General features: G+C 41.1%; 1 protein-coding gene across 1 annotated transcript; it reads left to right on the top strand.

Moving 5' to 3' along the window:
• Positions 1 to 1,457: 1,457 nt before the first annotated feature.
• acot9.1 (acyl-CoA thioesterase 9, tandem duplicate 1) lies at positions 1,458 to 16,631 on the top strand. The gene is made up of 16 exons (XM_084048560.1): positions 1,458 to 1,585; positions 2,287 to 2,372; positions 3,884 to 3,910; positions 5,452 to 5,497; positions 7,317 to 7,487; positions 8,599 to 8,636; positions 8,927 to 9,010; positions 9,913 to 10,016; positions 10,268 to 10,341; positions 11,109 to 11,176; positions 11,511 to 11,622; positions 11,874 to 11,964; positions 12,988 to 13,073; positions 13,685 to 13,772; positions 14,038 to 14,188; positions 14,853 to 16,631. The coding sequence occupies exons 1-16, from the start codon at positions 1,572 to 1,574 to the stop codon at positions 14,906 to 14,908; spliced, it is 1,296 nt and encodes a 431-aa protein (XP_083904686.1). The 5' UTR covers positions 1,458 to 1,571; the 3' UTR covers positions 14,909 to 16,631.
• Positions 16,632 to 22,341: the final 5,710 nt, after the last annotated feature.

Below are 22,341 nucleotides of genomic sequence, written 5' to 3'. Positions count from 1 at the left end.
TGTCACCACTCTTTATTTTGTTGGAGTTTAATCTACTAATTAATATGACTAGACTGGGATCAAAGCATCCTGGGATCAAAGCAAAAACATAAGGGAGGAACAAAACCGTTATTCATGACTCAGACGGACTTTCCGCACAATCCGCAGTACCTGTGGAAAACTGGGTTTCTATTAAGTCTATTAGGTCCATAGCGTTAGAAGGAGTTAACTTCTTCTAACGCTATGTACCAGACCTAGGTTTCTATTTACTGCTGGGTCTATCTACTCTACTGATCTTGTCTGGAGAGCCCGCCTACAGTATCCGATAATTTGCATCCACACCTGATCCACACACACAGACACACACCGTTTCCATATTCCATAGCCTTGGATCACATACGGTCATATAATATGACAGTCTTGTTGTTTCAAGGCTAGTAGTGGCTGAACTGGATCTGCAACCTGCAAAGCAAAGAATGCAATGTATTGGAATTTGTTTATAAATTCACAAGTTCAGAATCTATACAAATGGAATAGCCTTGGATAAAGACTATCATAGATAGTTATAGTAGTTGTGTATATCTGTCTGTCTCTTATATGTCATCATGATTTGTGTGCATGGGGAACTCATTTGAAACAAGCTCAGTGCTTTTATGAGTCTTCCAGTTTAGTAGACCTTGTATTGTGAATTTGTACTTCCATGTACTGTTGTTCTCATGTCTTACTAAATAAAGTACATCAATCAATCAATCAATTTGATCCAGTCTGACTGATGATGAACTGCTCATGGAAGAACTTCAACCTGGTGTTTGCACGTTCTGCCTTTTTGGCCCGTACATCTACATACACGTTCAGGTTTCAAATATAAAGTGCTTGCCCTATGGCCACGGGTGTTGCAATTGTGTACGGGCCCTCAGAAGTACCCATATCTTCTGTATTGTTCAATAAAAAGCATTTTAATCCAATCGGTGGTTATTTTCTCATAGAGTTATAATGTATCAGAGTGTAATCTACCTCCCAACCGATAGGGTCGTGTAGTTGAAAGCGTCTGCCAAAAATACGGAGAAAATGACCACCGATCGGATCGATGATTTTTATTGAATAATACGGCACATACGGGTACTTCTGAGAGCCCATACAGTATTGTAACATCCGTGGCCATGGGGTTAGTAATATATATTAGACATTTTTGACATGTATGTAGATATACGGGCGTAAATGGAGAAAGTGCAAGCACCAGGTTGAAGTTCATCCATGACTGTCATGTATGTATCAGGGCTACAAATGGACCATCTTCAGAGTGATGTGTGACTGCTCATATAATATAATATATAAATGAGGCATTTCTCTATTATTTATTTATTTTGAAATAATTAATTAAAGTTCCTTTTTTATTTATTTTGATGGTATGACTCGTATGTCTTGGGACCCCTATGCCCAGGACTAAACCTACGTGACGTCATTAGTGGGCGGGGCTACACTGACAGCCAGGAAGTATCCGTGCTATTGTCACTGCTGTGGAAAGAGATCACCAAGATCACCCTCGTCATCTGGTCTTCTTGTGTCGGTAGTAGTATCAACAGTGCTCTGAGATGCTCTCACCAAGGTTAGTGTGATACGTTGTTATAGCTAGATATAACTGTTATGTTGAGGTAAGGACTAGGGTTGAGAGGTATGCTCCTGCTGTTGATACTGTACTCTGGCGATTAGCACATCTGCTAACCAGCTTAGTATGTATCCACATACTGTACCACATCCACATCTCTCTGAAGTTTGTTTGACCTGCCTTGTTATGATGATTGTGTATGGGTTAAGGTTAATGTATGGTATATGGGTTTATGTAGATTGTCTCTAATTACATATTGTTGGAAGCTATGTATAGATGTAAAGAAATTAACTGCATTATGGACTATGGATTATGGATTATGGACAGCCAGGGTATAATGTATACCCTGGCTGGCCCCACGTGGGTGGAGACTTGTTTATACATAGGGTGAGGCAGGGGTGTGCCAGCTTCTTTTTGAATAACTCATTGAAACTGTAGAAATCACTGAACCAGCAGCTTGCTAACCACGCTCATGTACAGTATGGGCAGCTGTCAGGACCTGTCTATCAACAGGATGAAGACCAGACATCATGTGTCCTCATGTACCCTCTAATCTGTGCCTCTGCCAAGAGATGACAGACATGTGTGCTCTGCTGGCAGCCCAGCCTGTTTACGTTTTACGTCTATAATTAGAACAGGATGTAGGCTCATAATGTAGTTGTAAGTATATACACTAGTTGATGCCATGTTCCCTGGTTCAGGTTCCTGTTGCTGCGGTCCACTGCGTCCAGGGCGTTCTGTGCTCGGGGCGTGTCTCAGCAGGGCATGGCTCCGGACATGATCGAAGGTAGGTGGAAAACACAACTAATTGGATAATCTGCATGACCGTTTTTGATTTGAATGATTGACCCCCAGAACCTGGTTCACTTCACACTGACTGTGATGGAGGGAAGCTCTCGATCTCTAATCAGTGACATATACTATCTCCATAAAGCCAGATTGATATACTTTGTCATCATAAGACAGTGTCATATGACCAAAATAGCAGATCTAGCTTGTGAGCTTGTTAGTTTGGCTATTTTGACACAGGCAATGTGTACATTAAGCATAGCTCTCCATTGTTTGCAGATCAGTCAACAGTATACATCTGCATACGCATAATGTGTGTAGACCAATGTCATGGAAGTGTTTTGACATGCCACTGCCAGGCCAGTGTCATTTGTTTTGTTTGTGTTGTGGCCACAGATGTGCGTTGCGTTGTGCAAACAGTAGACAAGTTTAGGGGAGGGGGATGTTTTTGACGAGGACAAAGCAGTCAGTTCAAATAATTCATTCACGTTCAGCGTTCAGAAGTGGTTACTGTATGCATGCACTGTGTGGTGTGCATCCGATCCCAATGACATGACTGCACAGAAACACAGCACTGTCATTCACGCTCTTTTTTTTTATCAGTCGAGAATTATTTCCACAAATTCATTATTTTAGCAGCCTAAGTCAGTACACTCACATGATTATTGATTTCCAAATCATGTCCAAAGCAACTTAATGTTGTTCATGAATAGTAAAACGTGTTAATTGACCAGTACCTACAGTACCTGTCCTTTGTCTAGGTCCTAGGACCATGCATATTTATTTATTTTCATACTGAAATGTTGTGTTAATTGACCAATAGCTGTCTTTTGTCCAGGAACAATACATCTTTATTTCTATTCAAATTGCAATGCAATGCAATGCACGCATGTCTAGTGTAAAAGCCTACCGCAGTTTGTCATGGGTAGAACAGCCCGCCTCCGTCCTCATGTAGTACTGAGTACTGACTTCCATGAATGCCTGCCCTGAACGTAATAATTTCAGGAAGTGACCGAGTTACTTCTCGTTCACGCCAAAGACCGAATCATTTAGAACAAATCTCTCATGAACGTCCCATCACTACTGACATTTGTAATCATTAGTCACTCAGTGATAACACTGCTATAGCAGCCTTGACAAGGTATCTTAGTTTGTTAGACTTTTTCTCTGAATATATTCCGCATTTTCAACCAAATTATGTCGTTTGAGCTATACACAAATCCACAGAGCGCTGCCTTGCGCGCAGCCATTGCTGCGGTGTCAACGTTACGCGGACGCGACACCGCAGCAATGGCCGCCTACAGGCAGCTACAGGTAGCGCGTCTGTGGATTCGTCTATTGCATTCCCACTTTGAGAAACAATTAATGTAGTTTCATGTAGTTAGTGGTTCTTAGACTAGTTTGACCGAATCAGTTGAAAACACTGTCTGAGACCTCCCCTCCATCCAGTCATACCATCTGACCCCTCACCCCTTCACCTTTCTTTGACCCTGTTTTGTTTCTCCACAGGAGATGCACAGTTACATATGGCCAATGGTGTGTGTTGGTAAATCAAGACGAATCTTAACCAGCTAAAACTCCTCTACCTGACTCCTAATTGGCTCCTAATTCCGTAGCATTTCCTCTGCATGATGCTGCATTCATTCCTGTTAAGTACTCTTTATGCACTTGAATGCAGTTTTGGTGACAGGAACCTTTCATGCACAGGCTTACCTCTTACTGTACCTCCTTAAAGCTTTGGTGGACTCTGTCTGAACCTTACCCGATACCACCTCTCTCTGCCAAGTACAGTCTTCTATGCCTTTTCCAGAAGCTAACGTTTGTAGTTTTAGTGGAACCACAGATTTATTTTTAGCCTCAGAGCTACAGCAAAGAGATGTTGGATAAAAAGCAAGATAGTGGAATTCATTCTAGTGAAAGGCTGTCAACATGTGACCTCATTGTACACACAAGTGAACGTTAACCCGTCCCTCGCTCTTCCCAAACAAACAAAAATAACCCTCTCCAGTCAGAGCGATAGTCTCTCTAGTCCGAGCCTTCACTTCACTTTCCAAATAAATAATACTGTTAAATCTTTAGAAAGATTTAACAATATAATGTATTCTCAACTCAATTAATCTGGATTGGTTCATTATAGGCATATCACTTTTCTATCTACATAAAAAACAACAACAACAACAACAACAATGAAAACACCACTCATTTAATTAGCAAAATCAAGATTCTTTATTTGTATTTTGGAAACATATTTTAATGTTTTGCTATTAATTGATGCTCATGACAAGACTTTTACCATAGCAATGTATCTGGTACATACTGCTGGATTGTCATGGCATGTTCTGTGCACCTCTGTGAACCCCAGAAGATGATTTTGGTGACCCTGTGGCCTTTTCCTCTAGTACCACCCTTTGACCAGCAGCTTGGACTCTAGGGGCTGCTAGCACTGCTTTTAGACTTGTTATTTCTCATCTTTGGCTACAAAGTCCTTGTCTTAGTGCCGTACGCTAGACTGTCAGTTATCTGGCTGCTCCGGATGTTGACTTGGGGCTGCCTTATCTTTTCCACCTGCTTTCACATTCTTGTTTTGTATTGGCTCATGATTGGGACATCAATAGTTGCAGTCAACTATTTGATGTAACAAAGAGGAAGTTGTTGCATAATACAACACTATTTTATTATTCATTGCAAATTTGTACTTGTTTCTAAAAGAAACTCAATCTTGTGTAATGTGTTTTACCATAGAAATGTTTGTTCTTTCTGCTGATGTTTCTGGTGATGTTCACTACCAAATATTTTAATTGGCAATACAACTGCAAATTTCTAAACATTTCAAAGCCAACATAAATAGATATCAATCGCTCAGTGAATTGTTTACACTTAACCTTGATACATACATACGAACAGACCTAACCACAGTAAAGTGAGACTGCAGTTTACTGGTGTTTTGATTGAGGCAAAATGAAACAAGAAAATTACAAATAACACTTTATACACAAACTCCACATGATTTAAACACACACACTTATACATCAAAACGTCACATAGAGAATGTCCTTATTGGCTCTTTTGTTTTCTAGTTCGCAACAGATTGAGGGCAATCGTGGGAGCTTCTACTAACTGGAGGTACTGAAACAATCATGTATTAAAAGTACTGAATATCTTCAGGATCTGGGCATTGGGCATGTTCTTTTTTTTTTTTAGCTTAGACGTTTTTGACAGTGTCCAGTGTTTATTGATTTATTTATAAGCCAATTATCTATCATTTGTGCCATATAGATAAGGACAGCGACTTTAGTATTGTCCTTTTGTATTGTGCAATGATCAGACTTCCTGTAAAAGCTACTGTATAATTTGGTGCGCTGCAGTAGTAACTACCATGTGGACATGCCTGAATTTCATCAGAAGATAATTGTTAACACAATATATCACATTGTTGGCCAGTCATGCATGACAGAGGGCCAACTATGCAGGTCTTCATTCCGTCTCTGTTTAGATTTCACATATTCCACACCCTCCTCTTGTTTAAAGGTAGGGCAAGTGATATTTTTTGGTTAAAACATAACGTTTTTTGTTAAAAGGTTGTGATAGTAATCATTGCTAATGCTATAGAGTGTTTGTTCAGAAATAGGGGTCTCCCCGTCTCTCCAGCTCTTTAATAAACAGAAAATACATTTTCAGGTGGGTTGCAAAATTCCAGCTAATTAGGAGAGAGTACCCATTTATCAGCTTACATTTTATAATGTTCCAATTCCAATTTTGTCTGCTCATTTCTTTGTGCCATCACTTCCAATTACTTGTTTAATCTGTGTCCTGTCTGAGTTCTCTATCCTCATTGGATAGAATTGGTATGGTATCCCGACCAGAAAATGCATTTTCTGTTTAATAAAGAGCTGGAGAGTCATGGAGACGTTACTGAACAAACACACTATAGCAATGAGTACTATCAGAATATAGAGCTATTTAACACTTTTTTAACCAAAACATATCACTTACCCTACCATTAAAGCCCAATTTGGGATTAATTGTTTTGAACATATAAATTAGAATTATATTTACATACATTCTTAAAGATTTTGATTTGTAGATTGGTCAGCTAGACTCCATTATTTATAAATATTACTAACATAAACATATTACAGCTCCAAACTAACATCCAAGTTTAAAATAATTAGTCTGATAATATTAGTCCTATCAAGAGCGGAGTCCATCACCTAGAGAATAAGAACATCAGCCAATTGCTTAATGAAATGACTGGGTGTAGCTAAGTTGGGATGAACCTGCATAGTTGGACTTCTGTGACGAACGGTTGGACACCACTGTCATAAAGTTTACAATGTCATAAAGATTGTGATTGACCTGGTTAGACCAGCTTGTAGCCTGGGAGCAGACCATGTATATGAAGTACAAGCTCATGGAATTTTCCCAAACCATTTATGACCTTTGAATGATTTCTGAGGAGGATGTCATCATGGGGTGAGGGGTCATGAGTCAAACCAGGGCAAGTGGGATCTGGAGTCTCTCCATCTCATCCTCTCTGACTCTCATCTCATCTCTCTGACTCTCACCTCATCCTGACTATCATCCTCTGACTCTCATCTCATCTCTCTGACTCTCATCTCATCTCTCTGACTCATCTCACCTCTCTGACTCTCATCTCATCCACTGACTCATCTCATCCTCTGACTATCTCTCACCTCTCTGACTCTCAACTCCTCCTTTGACTATATCACCTCTCTGACTCTCAACTCCTCCTTTGACTATCTCACCTCTCTGACTCTAGTCTCACATCTATAACTCATCTGTCATCTCATCCTCTCTTGACTCTCATCTCATCCTCTCACTCTGATCTGACCTCTTTGACTCATCCTCTTGACTCTTAATCTCACACCTTTGACTCTAATAATTTCTTCCTCTCCGACTCTGCTCTCTACCTCCCCTGCAGAGACCACCAGCAGGCCTTAGCGGACCGTGTAGCTTTGTCGTCCCAGCTGGCAAAGTCTCAGAGTGACCTGCCGGTTAGGCGGATGAAGGACAGCTATGTGGAGGCCCACCTGCCCCTAGGGTCTCAGCCTCAGCTCAGAGAGAAGTACCTCACCTTCCACAACAGTGTCAGGTACTGTCACCCCTAACTGTTTTTTTTGGGCTTGTTTCTAAAGTGTAGTTGCTTATTTGGACTTGTTTCCTAATGATTTGTCCACAGACCCCCATCTGAAAATATTTGACCAGATTTGTGTTGTTAAAATAATTAAAAATACATAATATTATAATAATAATAATATATTTGTTCAAGATTTTCTTTTTAAAATAGCAGATCTACAAGCTCACAGTGAGTCGCATCACCAATGTATATGTTTAATGTGCTCATGTGGCAGAGTCGCTTCTTTTGGGCTTGTTTTCATAGACCTCATTGCTTATTTCTCTCGCAAAATCTGGCAACAGTGCTCCTGAGCCACAGGGTGAAACAGATACGAAGAAATGCAATGTCAGTGCAGTCACTGACACTGTCAGTAATATGAGGTACTGTATTGAATTACACAGGAACACGGAAGTAAGGTTATGCAATAAAGTGGCACTGCATATTCACTCACCTAATTGTATTAGATACAGCGTGTGCTCTAACAAGAACATACTGTATGTAGTATAGACCCACAGACATGGGCTGAAGGTTAATGGCTCAATAATTTATACCTAGATACCAATAAAATTAGCAAAGCATTTGTCTGCACCTGCTCAACACACACAGGGTAGGATGCATAGGAACTCACATAACCCCACCCTTTGAATAATACTCTTTGAATAATATTCTTATTCTTATTCTTATTCTTATAGACAGACCAATTATTTGTTTACCGACATTGAGCCTGGAAGCACAGGTGATTGTTTCATGCAATCAATTCCCAACATATTGTTTCGGGGTGCGCTGGTTTCAGTTCATTCAACCTCCTCTTGTGTGTTGTGCTAATGAGGCGCGTCCTAGCGAGACATGACAGAATGGGTTTCATTTGGTGCCGGCCTGCTCGCGCATACTGGCTCTTATCAGTGTGACGTCGTCTGTTAAGGGGTCTATCGTCTATACAATCATAAGTACACAAAGTAGTCAGACAAAGCTTGTTAATAACACCGTAAGCATTTAACATACTCCTGCCTCTTTCTACAATTACGACTTAGACATTTTAGTAGACGCTCGTGAACTGCTTCTAAATCACATCTCTCTTTGTTTACAGGTTTGGAAGAATCCTGGAGGATCTTGATAGTTTAGCAGGTACCATATTATACACGTTGTGTATACAATGTTACAATGTTAATGTTATTATACTGTATATCGTTGCTGTTGGGCAGAAACCTCCATTTTCTGTCACTTTTTGTGTCTTTTTCATAAATTAATTCCCTACTTTCTTCTATGCTTCGATATGTAATTTCTTCTATATTCTTACAAAACTGTGTTAGTGCTTTCTGTTTGTAGTAACAAATAAATAAAGGTATTGTTTTATTATAATTCCCTGTCTGAGTTGATGTTCAGAACTGTTTTCTGTCTTCTTTCCTTCTTCTCAGTACTGATCAGTTACTCTCACACCCATAATGAAGCGCTGCCGCGGTCTCCGCTGTCCATCGTTACCGCCCTGGTGGACAAGATAGGTATGGCACCCAGATACCACAAGACAACCGCACCACACACACTGCAGTCAAAGGCTTTTTAATAATGCTGAGAATAATAAAAATGTCCTCTGTGTGACCAAAATAGTCAATTGTTGAAGGTTTGTTCATGGCGGCGTCTTTCTTGGAGGGCAGTAATGGAGTGGGACCTAACCACTGGTGTAGTCTAAGGGTTCACAAACTTTTCAGGCCGTGACCCCCTAAAGAATCATATTTGAACTGGGAACCCCCCCCCCCCACCCTGACAAGCTCTTGGAATTGTAGGCGTTACATTTAGTTTGACTCGGTTCCACAGATAAATATTGTGAAAATAGCAGAACTACAAGTTAACAATGCCTCGCACTGGGCGTTGTGAGCTTGTAGATTGGCTATTTTCACAATGTTTGCCTGTTTCTTATGTAATATAACATTTGACAATTTGGCTAATTTGGTATTAAAAAGGTCTTAAAAGTCATTAAATTGTAACTGTAGAAATGTGCAGATACCCTGTATACACTTATTCTGTATGTTGGTTTGTTTACTGTTGAGTAAGAAAACAATGTTGCACATTAAGCTAATCATCTGGGGACCCCCCCAAATAATTTGGAGAAAAAAGCCTGAAAAGGTTGAGAACCCATTTCCTACACGGCCGCTTTCTTCACCGATAGAGACAGTGACATCACTGTTCCAGTCAGAATCTCTGCGTCTGCTCTAGGGGCCAACACATATAAGGCAAAAATCTACTTAGAAACTGTAGAAAATCAGTCCCATTATTATACTATACTGTATACCTAACTGCTCATTAGTTAGTAACTGTTCAGCTCCATTACGTCATCTGTTGCTAAAGACTTGGCCCCTGTGGCTGAAGGTAATGCGTATATATTTTGTGTCGTTTGTGATGACAGACATGAGGAAGCATACCGTCTACCCTGACTGTGACATCAAGTTCACCGGTCACGTGACATGGGTGGGGAAGACTTCCATTGAAGCCAAGATGCACATGTCTCAGGTACACACACACACACACACACACACACACACACACACACACACACACACACACACACACACACACACACACACACACACACACACACACACACACACACACACACACACACACACACACACACACACACACTAATGCACAATAATACTATACAGTACAGTCTGTCTGTATACAGATATGGATAGGGTATGTGATAATGTTAAATTATATTGTTCTTGGGTGTTTGTGATGTGACTGCTTATGTTTTCCAGTACCATGACGGAGCTTACAGTCCTATTCTGGATGCTACATTTGTCATGGTGGCCAGAGACCCAGAGAACAAGAGGTGGTTAAACATGTGACCTGTGTACTCATGTAAACTTCCTCTCCTTCCTCTCCGCTCGGTCACCTCAAACCGTGCTTCTGTTTTACAGTCTCTCTCGCTTCTTAATATATCATTCTCTCTTCCCTTTTCAACAATTTGTTACCATATCATTGTGACATGACATGTCATACTATTCTGCCGGTAGCTCTTCATTTGGGACAAATATCTCATGTTAACATAAAGGCTGTTTTATATTTCGTTGCACGCCAGTGAAGATATCAGTGCTACAAGTCACTCCGCATAACAGTGTGACACTTTGTGAGCTTGTAGAACGGCGTAATGCAGACATCTCAGGCTAAAGTTGTCCACCCCTACCTTTGTCCTCCTGTCGTACATCTGGACTACGGCATGTGTGCTGGGGGGGGGTTGGGTTTGCCAGTTAAAATGCCTCCCCACAATTCAGTCTGGATACCTAGCCTACATATTTGTGTATTGGCCACTCTGAGCACTGTCTCTCTGTCTGCTCTGTCCCAGACTGTGTGAATGGCTCTTTAACACTGAACGCCACAACAACACCAAGTGAAACCCATCAATGCTGATTGGTGTGTACTGTGTAGGCAACACAGCGAAAGTTGACCAAAAGTTGTGACGTCTGGCCACGCCCATCATTAATGTCCCCCCACGTCGTTTATCACTCTGGTGGCTCTGGACTGAGGGCTGTACTTTTCTCCTGCTTTACTTACTTTACTTACTTCTGCTTTAATTTACTATTTCTATTGTACCCACAGGGCAGCTTTTGTGAATCCACTGAAGCCTGAGGGGCCAGAAGAGGAGAAGCTGTTCCAGGAAGGAGAGAGTAAGAGGCAATTTATTGATGGACATGCATGTAAACGTGACTGTACAAGTGTATGTTGGGCAACAATCTGTCAGTCTTAACCACATAAACCCTATATACTTTATCCTAGGATGAATAGGAAAAAGAATGGCAGATCTATAAGCACACTGCGATGCGTTGTGAGCTTGTAGACCTGATATTTAGATAATTTTTTCAATTCTAAAATGTTGCTTAAACCCAAAATAGGGACAGCAGGTTCAAAGTGGTTAAGCCCAATTTATACATCGTAATGACCAACTTGTAACCTCCTCTTCCTCTCTCGTGTGCGTGCGCGTGTATGTGTATGTCCATCCAGACAATAAGATCCGTCGCGTGGAGCTGAGTACTGCGTCGCTATTGAAGGTGGCTCCTGCAAGTGAAGAGAGGAAGATCGTACACAGTCTGTTCCTCAACACCCTGGATTCTAAGTACGAAATCCATACATAGACACACACATACATCCATAAACACAGACACACGCACACACACACACGCACGCACGCACGCACGCACGCACGCACGCACACACACACACACACACACACACACACACACACACACACACACACACACACACACACACACACACACACACACACACACATATCACGGTGTAAGATGTTACAGACACACTCAATCTGTATTGACTGTGCATGTCTGTGTCTGTGCTCTCTTCTAGGACAGTGAGTTTCCGGAGTCGGGTTCTGCCTCCTAATTCTGTGTGGATGGAAGATGCCAAAGTCAAAGGATTGGAGATCTGCCATCCTCAGGTGAGATGCAGGAATGCTCCGTTAAGAGGAGTCAAGTATGTGGTGGTGGTTCGGGGGTGAACATTAACGCTTAAAATCCACCAGGCGTGCAAGCACACAGACGCAGATTTTCTTCTGCTCTATGTTAATGAATGCAGCCGTTCTCACTGGCCACACACAGTGAGAGCATAATGACTAATTTCAGTGAAGGTGTTGAGGGCGTGAATTGGTGCCCTGCCTGCCCACTTGCCCAGTCTTTTGTTAAGCAATATCAGTCGCCTAATCACTGCGACAGCACTCTTAAACAGAAATTGACATGCAGTTTTTGACGCTCCAACAGTATGCACACGTTTGGAGTATTTTCTGGGGGGAGGCGATTTGCTCCCTGTCCATCTATCGTTAAGCAGAGATGTAAAGCGTTTTAGTTTATTTTTTCTCCCTCTGTCAGTCTTTCAGGCCAGGGCAGGCAAGAGCTCACTTGGGCAGGCAGCTGCCTGCATTGCCTCTACTGTGGGAATACAAGAACGCTCACCCCAAAACACGATCTCTCCGGGTCTAATCCGGCGACCTCGGAACGGTCTTCACCAGGTATTCCTAAACTTAACTTCAGTAAAACTATGATTAAAACAAACCTTATTCCTAAATGTAACCTCAGTAAAACTATGCCTAAACCTAGCCTTATTCCTAAACTTAAACTCAGCAAAACTATGCCTAAACATATTCCTAACCTTAACCTCAGTAAAACGAATACAAGAATACAAGAACCGCTTGGGGCGAGCAGCCCGCAGAAAAAACTGGGGCGAGTGTGTTTTGGGGTGAGTGTTCCGGTTACCTACGGTGGCTACGCTTCTGGTTCAGGCTAGATCTGTCTACAGCTGAGTGTGTGTACAATATCTGGAGGGCGAAAGAGACTGTGAAACCGACTCGGGCTAAAGGAGGACTTGAGATAAACCATTCATTCATGGACTGTGCAAAGCCCTGTGTCTGTCAGAGTAGGAAGGTCTCCCCAACTGTTTAATGTCTCCATGCGGGTGTGTTCTCTAGGAGAGGAACATTTTCAACAGGATCTTCGGAGGTTTCTTGATGAGGAAAGCCTACGAGCTGGGCTGGGCCAACGCCTGCATGTATGGGTGAGTGTTCATGTTAGAGAGACCACAGTAACACGCAGACAGACTTTTAAACAGGAATAAAAAAACATATTTTCATCGTTTATCACTCAAATATCTTTAAACTTGATCTGTTTAAACACTTAAATCATTATCGTCTCTGTCGGGTGGAAAACCTCATGTCCAAAACTGTTACTTTTCAGGATTCAAATAAAAAAACATCAAAAGTAGCAGATCTACAAGCTCAAAACGCGACGCTTTTCGAGACGCTTTTTGAGCCGCTTTTCGAGCTTGTGGATCTGCTACTTTTGGTACTTTTATGTGACGCTGTAGTATGATCAAGTAGGGCGGATTAGGAGGAGTAGGAGGATTCTGCCCGACAGCAACAAAATACTGTATACATTTACTTTGTTGACTAGAGTCCCTAAGGGGTCAATAATCGACCCCCTGCTTTTTCCCCTCTACACCAAATATCTTTGCAGTGAGCTTGTAGATCTGCTATTTTTGGCAAATATTTGCCCCCTAGAATCGGGACGCTTGTTTTCAAGCGGTGGTTAAATTAACATTTTGAAAGCTATTTTTCCATGTGATGGATCTTGTCAGAATGAATGTGACCATGCTGTGTGTTGTTACAGAGGCTGTCGTCCCAACCTGGTAGCTGTGGATGATATTCTGTTCCAGAGGCCTGTGGAGATCGGCTCCCTGTTGCTGCTCTCATCACAGGTGTGTGTGTGTGTGTGTGTGTGTGTGTGTGTGTGTGTGTGTGTGTGTGTGTGTGTGTGTGTGTGTGTGTGTGTGTGTGTGTGTGTGTGTGTGTGTGTGTGTGTGTGTGTGTGTGTGTGTGTGTGTGTGTGTGTGTGTGTGTGTTGTGGTCCTATACTGTATGTACATACATGCCCACTGTATCTGAATATATTTTAGCAGACCTTCATTGTACTATTAAAGCACATTCTGAGTCGGACCATCGACTGCTCTGTCTGTCTGGCAGGTGTGCTACACCGAAGCGAAGAGCATCCAGGTCAGAGTTCACACAGAGGTCATGGACCCGCTGACCCAGCAGCACAACACCACCAACGTGTTTCACTTCACCTTCGCCACAGACACCGAAGTCCCCAACATCGTCCCCAAGACCTACGGAGGTTAGGCACCCACTGCTACACACACACACACACACACACACACACTACACATGGCTTTTAAGTACTCACATTTTTTACTTAAGTATAAATATCAATACCCTATTGTAGAAATAGTCTGTTACAAGTACAAGTTTGGTATTCAAAATTTACTTGAGTACAAAACAAATAAGTACAAAAGTAATGTCATCAAATTATGCAGAAGGTCCCATATCACAAGTTTTCAAATGTAAAAAAAAACCTTTGAAAATAGCAGATCTAGATATTTTGATTAAGTTTATCAGTCATGGTCACTAGTCATCTTGAAGGTTTGTAGAAACAAAATAATATTTTAGTTTTTATAACATATGTTGTAAATTATTTTGACTATTCTAAACTACAACAGAAGTTCTAAATGTTAGATAATGGCATTTAATGTTTCACTGTTGCTGAATTCTGTTGAGTGAGTTGTGGAACCTAAAACTGCAATGCACAAATTAATTACCAGTTTATCTGACTTAGCACATGGTTTTAACTTCACAGACCTCTGACCTGACCTTTTACATTTTGTTTTATTATACTTTATCAGTGAATTGCTGTTTGGTTATGCCAGTTGTTTGATTACACCAGTTAACATGAACAATTATAGCGTTATCATTGATTGTGTTATTTATTTTATCTTCCATAGAGTCTATGCTGTACCTGGATGGGAAGAGGCACTTTAATCAGACCTTGGAGCACTGAGCCAAGAACCTACTGTACCATTACACAACACTCTGCCTGTCTGCCAAAGCCTTAAGCATATCCAGACATTGCACTGTCAATGTGTGTATAAACACATGCATTTTTATTGAGTTTATTCTTGATGCGAAGTGTAGATTATTTTCTATTTTTTTGCCAAAGTATATAATATGCATTGATGATTAATGTTCATTAATGTGACATTCAGCTTTACACTTTATATCTATGGATTCAGTTTACATTTTAGAGAAAATTGAAAGGGCCGATATAGAAAAGTGGGTGCCTTTTATTCATCTCAGTTTTTATATATACTATATATATATCAAAGCACTTGGTGTTCCTTGTTGCTGACAACATTCATATATTCATATTCATTGTCTGGGGAGGGAGAGTGTACCTACAGTACCTAACTACAGTACTACCATGTCTCCTCTGTTACACCTGGAGTAACCAGCTGCTTCTTTTCACCTGACAGTGAGGGGGTGCATGCCTACGTAATGATAATGTCACGTATAGTCAAAGCTTTGGTAGGACCCAAATGCAGGACAAAGAGGCAGTGCTGACATTCATCCGTTTATTCACAAAAACACAAGAAACACAAGTACACCCATGGGATTACTGTACGTTTCACATGGAAGCCAAACGGAACGCAAATTACAAACTGGCCATGCGGAACAGAACACAGAGGATAATATCATCACACAGGGACTTAACTCAACACGGGTGAACTGAAACCACATTCAGGACCACAGTGGAAACAAGCCCCTAGGGCTCATTGTAAATCGTACCTCTGTACTAATTGCAAACTGTTAATAGCCTATTCAAACAATCAAAAACACAATCAACACACTATTGGCTAGCTAGACACTAGCAGGGATCACAGGTGAACCAGATAATCGAGCTCTTGTTTAATTGTTTTATTGGATCTTGTTTAATCGATACATTTATTTGTTTTAGGTCTTGCTCATTTGATTTTCCTATTTATATCATCTGTTTAAGATTGGATCTTGTTTAATCGATACACTTCTTTGTTGCAGGTCTTGCTCATTTGATTTTCCTATTTATCATCTGTTTAAGAAAGTAGGTAGCTGATATATTGCACTTTTACCTTAGCGCTAGGTATACTCTTGGTTGCTTGTTTTAGAAGAGAACGCACTTAAGACTTCTGGTGATTAATAGTTTCGTTCCTATGTTAAATACACTTATTGTAAGTCTGCTAAATGACTGTAATGTAATATAATACACAATAAATCACAGGGTGGGGTGAGACAGCACCGTTATCATGGCTACAAAGGACACATGGAACACTAGAACATACTTCAAACTAAAGGTACACAATAATATAACACAGCAATTCATGATGGATAAGGACACCCCCCCCACCCCCCAAAAAAGCACTAACAATTGTTCATAGGAGCGCCCAGCCAAGCCAGAAGCATCGCTGGTTACTTTCCTTCCCTGGCTGTAACTGAGAATGACTTCCAGTCATTGTTTGTATTGATGAACAGTTATGTTTATGTTACATGTATGTTATACAGCTTTTACGCACAATAATCTTCCCTGCAGAGCACTTGGTTATTTTTTTCTTATATTCACTTTTGTAAGGGAAACTTTTATCGTTTGTTTTTATCATGGTTATGAGTTGTAGGACAGGGGCCATTTCTGCTGGATCTCTCCAGTCAGTGATGTTACTGAAATGCAATAAAATAAATCTTATTTGTCTTTAGTATGTCATCTTATTGTCTTTGCATTTCCATTTAATATAAATATGATATCTTGTGATATGATGAGGGGCATTTTAACACACAAGTAGCTTTATTGGCCTTGTAGTTTAATGTTTGCTTGAGAGCTTTGTTGACATATGTTTTAGTTCTCAGCATGGATCTGATATCAGTAGGGAAGTAATAAACAAAACAGGCACAGGCGGATGTTTTGTCCATTATTCTATTTCTTCTATTCATTGTGTTGCAGATACAAAACATTGTCACCTTGTGGTCGTAAAATGTAATGGAAACGGCCACTGCAATAGTGTTAGTTGAGCGAGACTTGTAACCTTTTTCAGTGAGTGTGTTTTACAGCATGATACATTTGATTTCTTATTCAGGTACCAGCTAATGTGAAACCCTCAGTAGCCCTTCAAAAACGTTTGTGAAAACAGCGAATCACTCGTCGTTCCTTTTTCGGTTTTGGCCACCACCAGCATTTCACTGCCTCATCAGGGTTTATCTTATGAGATACACATGATCACTTGGAACCCATTTGGAAAGACCTCAATTCATGTGGTTAAGGCTAGAACTTCTCCAATTTATGCATTAGAAAGACATTAAACTGAAACAAGTTGACAGACCCACTTCACTTTAACCACTTTGAACCGGCCTCACAACAGACTGTTGTAGTATATTGTGTGAGATGAGCTCTCTTTCTGTGGGACGACCAACGCACATCTTTAGTTGATCAGAGAAGAAGAGAGGAGATCCTGACTATCTTTATTTTCACAGCAAGAGAAGGAAGAGAGTACAGAAGATTTTGTTTTGTCAGTCTATCTAGTAGCACTTCCAACCACAAATGTCCATTTATGTCAACTGGAAATGATGCTTGTGCACGCCACACACAATGGGTAGAGGAAGTGAGGTCATAGCAGTCATCTGCTGTGACTCAGCACTGCTTTAATATAATGTTTCTGCAGGGGGGGGGGGGGGTAATGGGTCACAGGCCGCTGCCTCACCTCATCTCTGAACTCTTGACAGCAGAGCATTCCTGGCTTGGAAGTAGGCTGGGCTTTTTTATGGGTCTCAGCTCAAGTGGGAGTGAAACAAGGCAATGAAGTGGTTGATGTGGCAGCCAAAGGGTCTTTGAAGAGGGAGGAGGTGGATGTGGGCATGGCCTTTTTGAGATCTCTGAGCATCATAGAATGGTAAAAGAGGACATGACTAGAAGGTGGCAGAGTGAGTTGGAGAGAAAAGGAGAGTATAGTTTTCTTACTCAATTCAAAATATTGTTAGGGGAGGGGTACAGGGGGGCGGCTTATAGCTGAATGGTTAGAGAGCCCCGTTCTGGTTTAGCATGGGTTCGGGTGGGGTCAGGGCCCTAAAAGATAATTGACCCTGGGGCCTCCTTGAGTCTTAATCCGTCTGGTTCAGTTTGGAGTGCTAGACACTGAGGAATCCTGCATTTGAAACATGCTGACTTGTTTCAATGAATTGAATACACAGGACCCCAATGGAAACAAGCCACAGTGCTTTCTTGGTGTTATCCTTTTAGCATCCCTTTGTTTGTATGGAACTACCGCTGTGCTTTTTTTTTGCAAACTGTAAATAAAGTATTCAGTCGGTCAGTCAGTGACTGACTGACAGAGGAGAGCAGAGGAAAGAAATCCATCACAGCTTTCACAGCTGTGATGGATTTCTTTCCTCTGCTCTATAAACAATGGGCAGTACCTAGAACCAACAGTGGGGGGCAGCAACGCCATTGAGAAACGGCCCCAGTCTGTTGGAAACAGAAAAGAGGAACTAAAAGGCCGTTTCTCAATACCCGAACTTGGGAAGCACGGGCTTGCATCCTTGGAAGTTCAGACTTGCAAGTTCTCCTCGGGAGTATAAACTTGCGAGGACGCGAGGACGGGAGTACGGGAGTACGGTAGTTGGAACGCACCGTTCTCGGTGACGTCACCATCTCAGCTCGTCCACAGTGTGGATATGCTCAGAGCAGATCTCCAAGCTAACAACGCATTGCTGAGCGACGCGGCGTTAGCTTGTAGGCTAGATCTGTTTTTTTTGCACAACAGAACATAACGTACATTTTACAATATAATGATATTATATAAACATAAGACATATTAACGTATATCTATATATATAAATGTTAAAACATCGTTTTTGTTCATTTAATGTATTTAACCTATATACTCTCAGAAAAAACGTATAGAAATATGCCATTTGGTATTTATTTATCACAATACTGACCGATTTGTGTAACAACTTAAATGACTTACAGACCCACCAGGGTATAACAGGATAGGTGGGCACAAGGGACATCTGTGCACCTCGATGTAAAATTGTCTATTTTGTCCCAAATGTTAAAAAAAAAAATATTTGAAAAATGTTCTAAGGTAAAGTAGCCTATATATGATTACAACATGCTTAAACATTCGACAACCAAGGTCTAATATTTCTTTAATTTCAACAAAACCTATATCCAGTCATTTGGGAGCATAAATGAGAAGTTGAAGGATAACGTCTGATAGTTTAGCTCCAATCGGGGGTTAAGCGGGCGGGGGGTCGCGCAACAACGGCTGATAAGTCTATTGAGAATGAATGGAGAGAGGTGCTCGTCTGTGCGCAATGGAGAGAAGGACGGCCGATGTTTTCTTTTTGCTTGATATTGTTTGATGGTGAACAATCATGATCTGATACACATGAAAGAAGAGTAGACCCTTCACAGCTAATACAGAATTTGTAATTTTAAGAATTAGGCTCATTTGAAAACAAATGCGACTTACTGTGGTTGGCTACAACAGAAGAGGGTGAGGGGCTGCTGATCTTATGTTGATTTTTTGTTTTTTTCCCCTGGCCGATCTTGCCCCTGCACTTTGAGCAGACAGGGCACACAGGGGGCAGGCAGGGTGTTACAAGCGTCGGGTGCAGGCAGGTGAAGACACCGGCGAATTGGCCACTACTGTCTATCTGCATGGTTCTTCCCTTTTTCCGCACAAAAGTAAAGGTCAGCCCCCCTTCTCTCAGATGTTTTACATTTTATCGTCCAAGTCATTTTCAACGACGGGTTGAAACAAGCGTTTAAATCGCTTTTTTAGTCAGCCTGTGGCCAGTCAACCCCCGTCCGCTTGCGTGGTACTGCTCCAGTAAGATTGTATTGGGAAATCATGGCACAGGCTGACTAAATAAGCGATTTAAACGCTTGTTTTAACCCGTCGGTAACATTTTCTTGGCCGCTAAAATGTAAAACATCTGGACTACCTTTACTGTTTGGATACGATGTGTGGGAAAAGGTAAGAATCATGCATAGTGGCCAATTTTCGCCCGTGTCGTCACTTGCCTGCACGCGACGCTGTGGAACCTCATTTCGGCGCAGCGTCCGCTGTAGAGGTTTCAAATGGTTAAACGTATTACTATTAGACTTAATTAAGTCTGATAATGATGTACCGTGCATGTTCACATCATGTAAACTGTACTTTACTTAAGACCATATTTGAAATATTTAATGTTTTAACATTTTGGACAAAATAGCCAGTTTTACATCGAGGTGCCCAGATGTCTATAGTGCCCACCTATCCTGTATCTGTTGGCATACCGAATGCGGGTGAGAAGCCTGCGTTGGCAAGGGTCTGGGAGCACTGGACTAAATAATTACCCGTGTGGAATAAAGTTGATCAGAACGGGAGGCTGGCGAGCGAGGCGACGTGATGTTGTAATATGGCACTTCTCTGGCTTTTTGTAATTATTTGTTTCCCCCTAGGTATTGCTTGTGTATTGAGTGAGTGGTTTATTATAGAATATAAAACTAAACAGAACAAACATATATAACCGAATAAACACACACACACACACACACACACACACACACACACACACACACACACACACACACACACACACACACACACACACACACACACACACACACACACACACACACACACACACACACACACACACACACACACACACACAATTTAGCCTAAGGCTATTAATACATTTGAAAATATAGTGCTGTCATTGTGGATTATATTAGTTAAAAGTAAATAGCCTAGGCTACAATTTCCAATTTTCAGTAGCTTACTCTTACTCCACTATGCCTCAGAGGAAAATGTTGTACCTTTACTCCACTACAGTTATTTGAAAACTTATTTGAAATACTAGTTACTTTGTAGATTTAGATTATTATTACAAAACATACATTAACCACTTGAGCCATATCTATATTTCGGCCATTAGAAAATAGCCGATCTACAAGCTCACTTGTAGGACTTGTAGGTCTGCTATTTTCAAAAGATTTCTATTCATTTTATACATTAGAAAACTTGTGAAATGGGACATTCTGCATAAGGATTACTTTCAACTTTTGGTATTTAAGTAGCCTACATTTTTATACCAATACTTTTGTACTTTTACTCAAGTACATTTTTAATTCCGGACTTTTGCTTGTAACAGAGTATTTCTACATTGCAGTATTGTTACTTTTACTCAAGTTAAAAATGTGAGTACTTTTTCCACAACACAACTGATAAACACATGCATATTTCTCTGGATGAAGTCCTCTTGCTTGGTGAAAAGTCTTGTTGACAGCTCAGCGCAGAATGAACTCCCTGGACGCATACCTTCAATTAAAGTTAATACTACTCGCATAAACACATATCAAACATTAGTCAGAGGCAGTTCTATCTCCCCAAAATTGGCTGAGACTATAGAAGTCCAATAAATATATCCACAACTAATTAGATCTCCTTTGAACCACTACAAAGACGACCCAGCTGAACCAGCGGACACTTTCAAAAGGACTGGCCGCAAATAAGGCTTCTTACGCGGGGTACAGTGGTCTGACGGGCCGGTCATCTGCGGCCGGGTTAACAGCGGCTAGCCGGCTACACAAACGTCCGAAAGTTCGGTGCACAAATCAGCCACAGATTTGAAGTTAATTAACAACATTCAAGCCTAAAATAAATCTTAAAATTACATTCTGTGGCAAAACAAAAAAAGAATTCGGACATTTCTTACCGCGGTCCGTCTCCGCCATATTGGTCCTGTTTTTCAAGCGCTCCGGTCCAGTGCGGTGTTGCATTCTGGGCAATCTGCTGTGAAAAGTCCTCTGCGAGTCTAGTCTGAAGCATGCTCGGTAAAGGGGGCGGATCAAGTTCCCATCCGGGTATATGGTCTGTACTTAGGCAAATGCGAACTTAGAATTGGAACAGTACTTGGGCAGCGACTGATGACGTATCACGAGTTCGTGAGGACGGGAGTACAGACAAGTTCGGGTATTGAGAAACGATTGTCTTTAGACAGCTACGAACCACACGGGTGAATTTTCCAGACGGACACCAACACGGAAGCAGCGTTGCCATGTCCGCGTATTATAAGCGACTTTGGACTTGCTTTTCTGTAAAGTCTATTAAACTACCAAATATTGGTAGTAGCAAGTTTTAGGGCTTGTTTCCTAATGTTGTTTAAACCAGTGGTTCTCAAACATTTTCATGTCAAAGACGTCCAGATTAATATGTATTTTTCTGCAGACCCAACCTTCTGAAAATATTTTGTGCTAGACTCCCATACAGTATTTTGTGGATTTGAAAATATTCCTAAATTCACTTTTTTCCAAGATTTTTATTTGAAAATAGCAGATGGTACAAGCTCAGCATGTAGATTTGCTATTTTCAAATAGCCAAAGTATGTGGCCTAAAGTTGCTTGTTTTGGGCTTGTTTTAA

Source organism: Gymnoscopelus microlampas (genome assembly GCF_963454915.1).
Source record: "Gymnoscopelus microlampas genome assembly, chromosome: 22".
NCBI lineage: Eukaryota > Metazoa > Chordata > Actinopteri > Myctophiformes > Myctophidae > Gymnoscopelus > Gymnoscopelus microlampas.
This window is presented reverse-complemented; position numbering and strand designations above follow the sequence as displayed.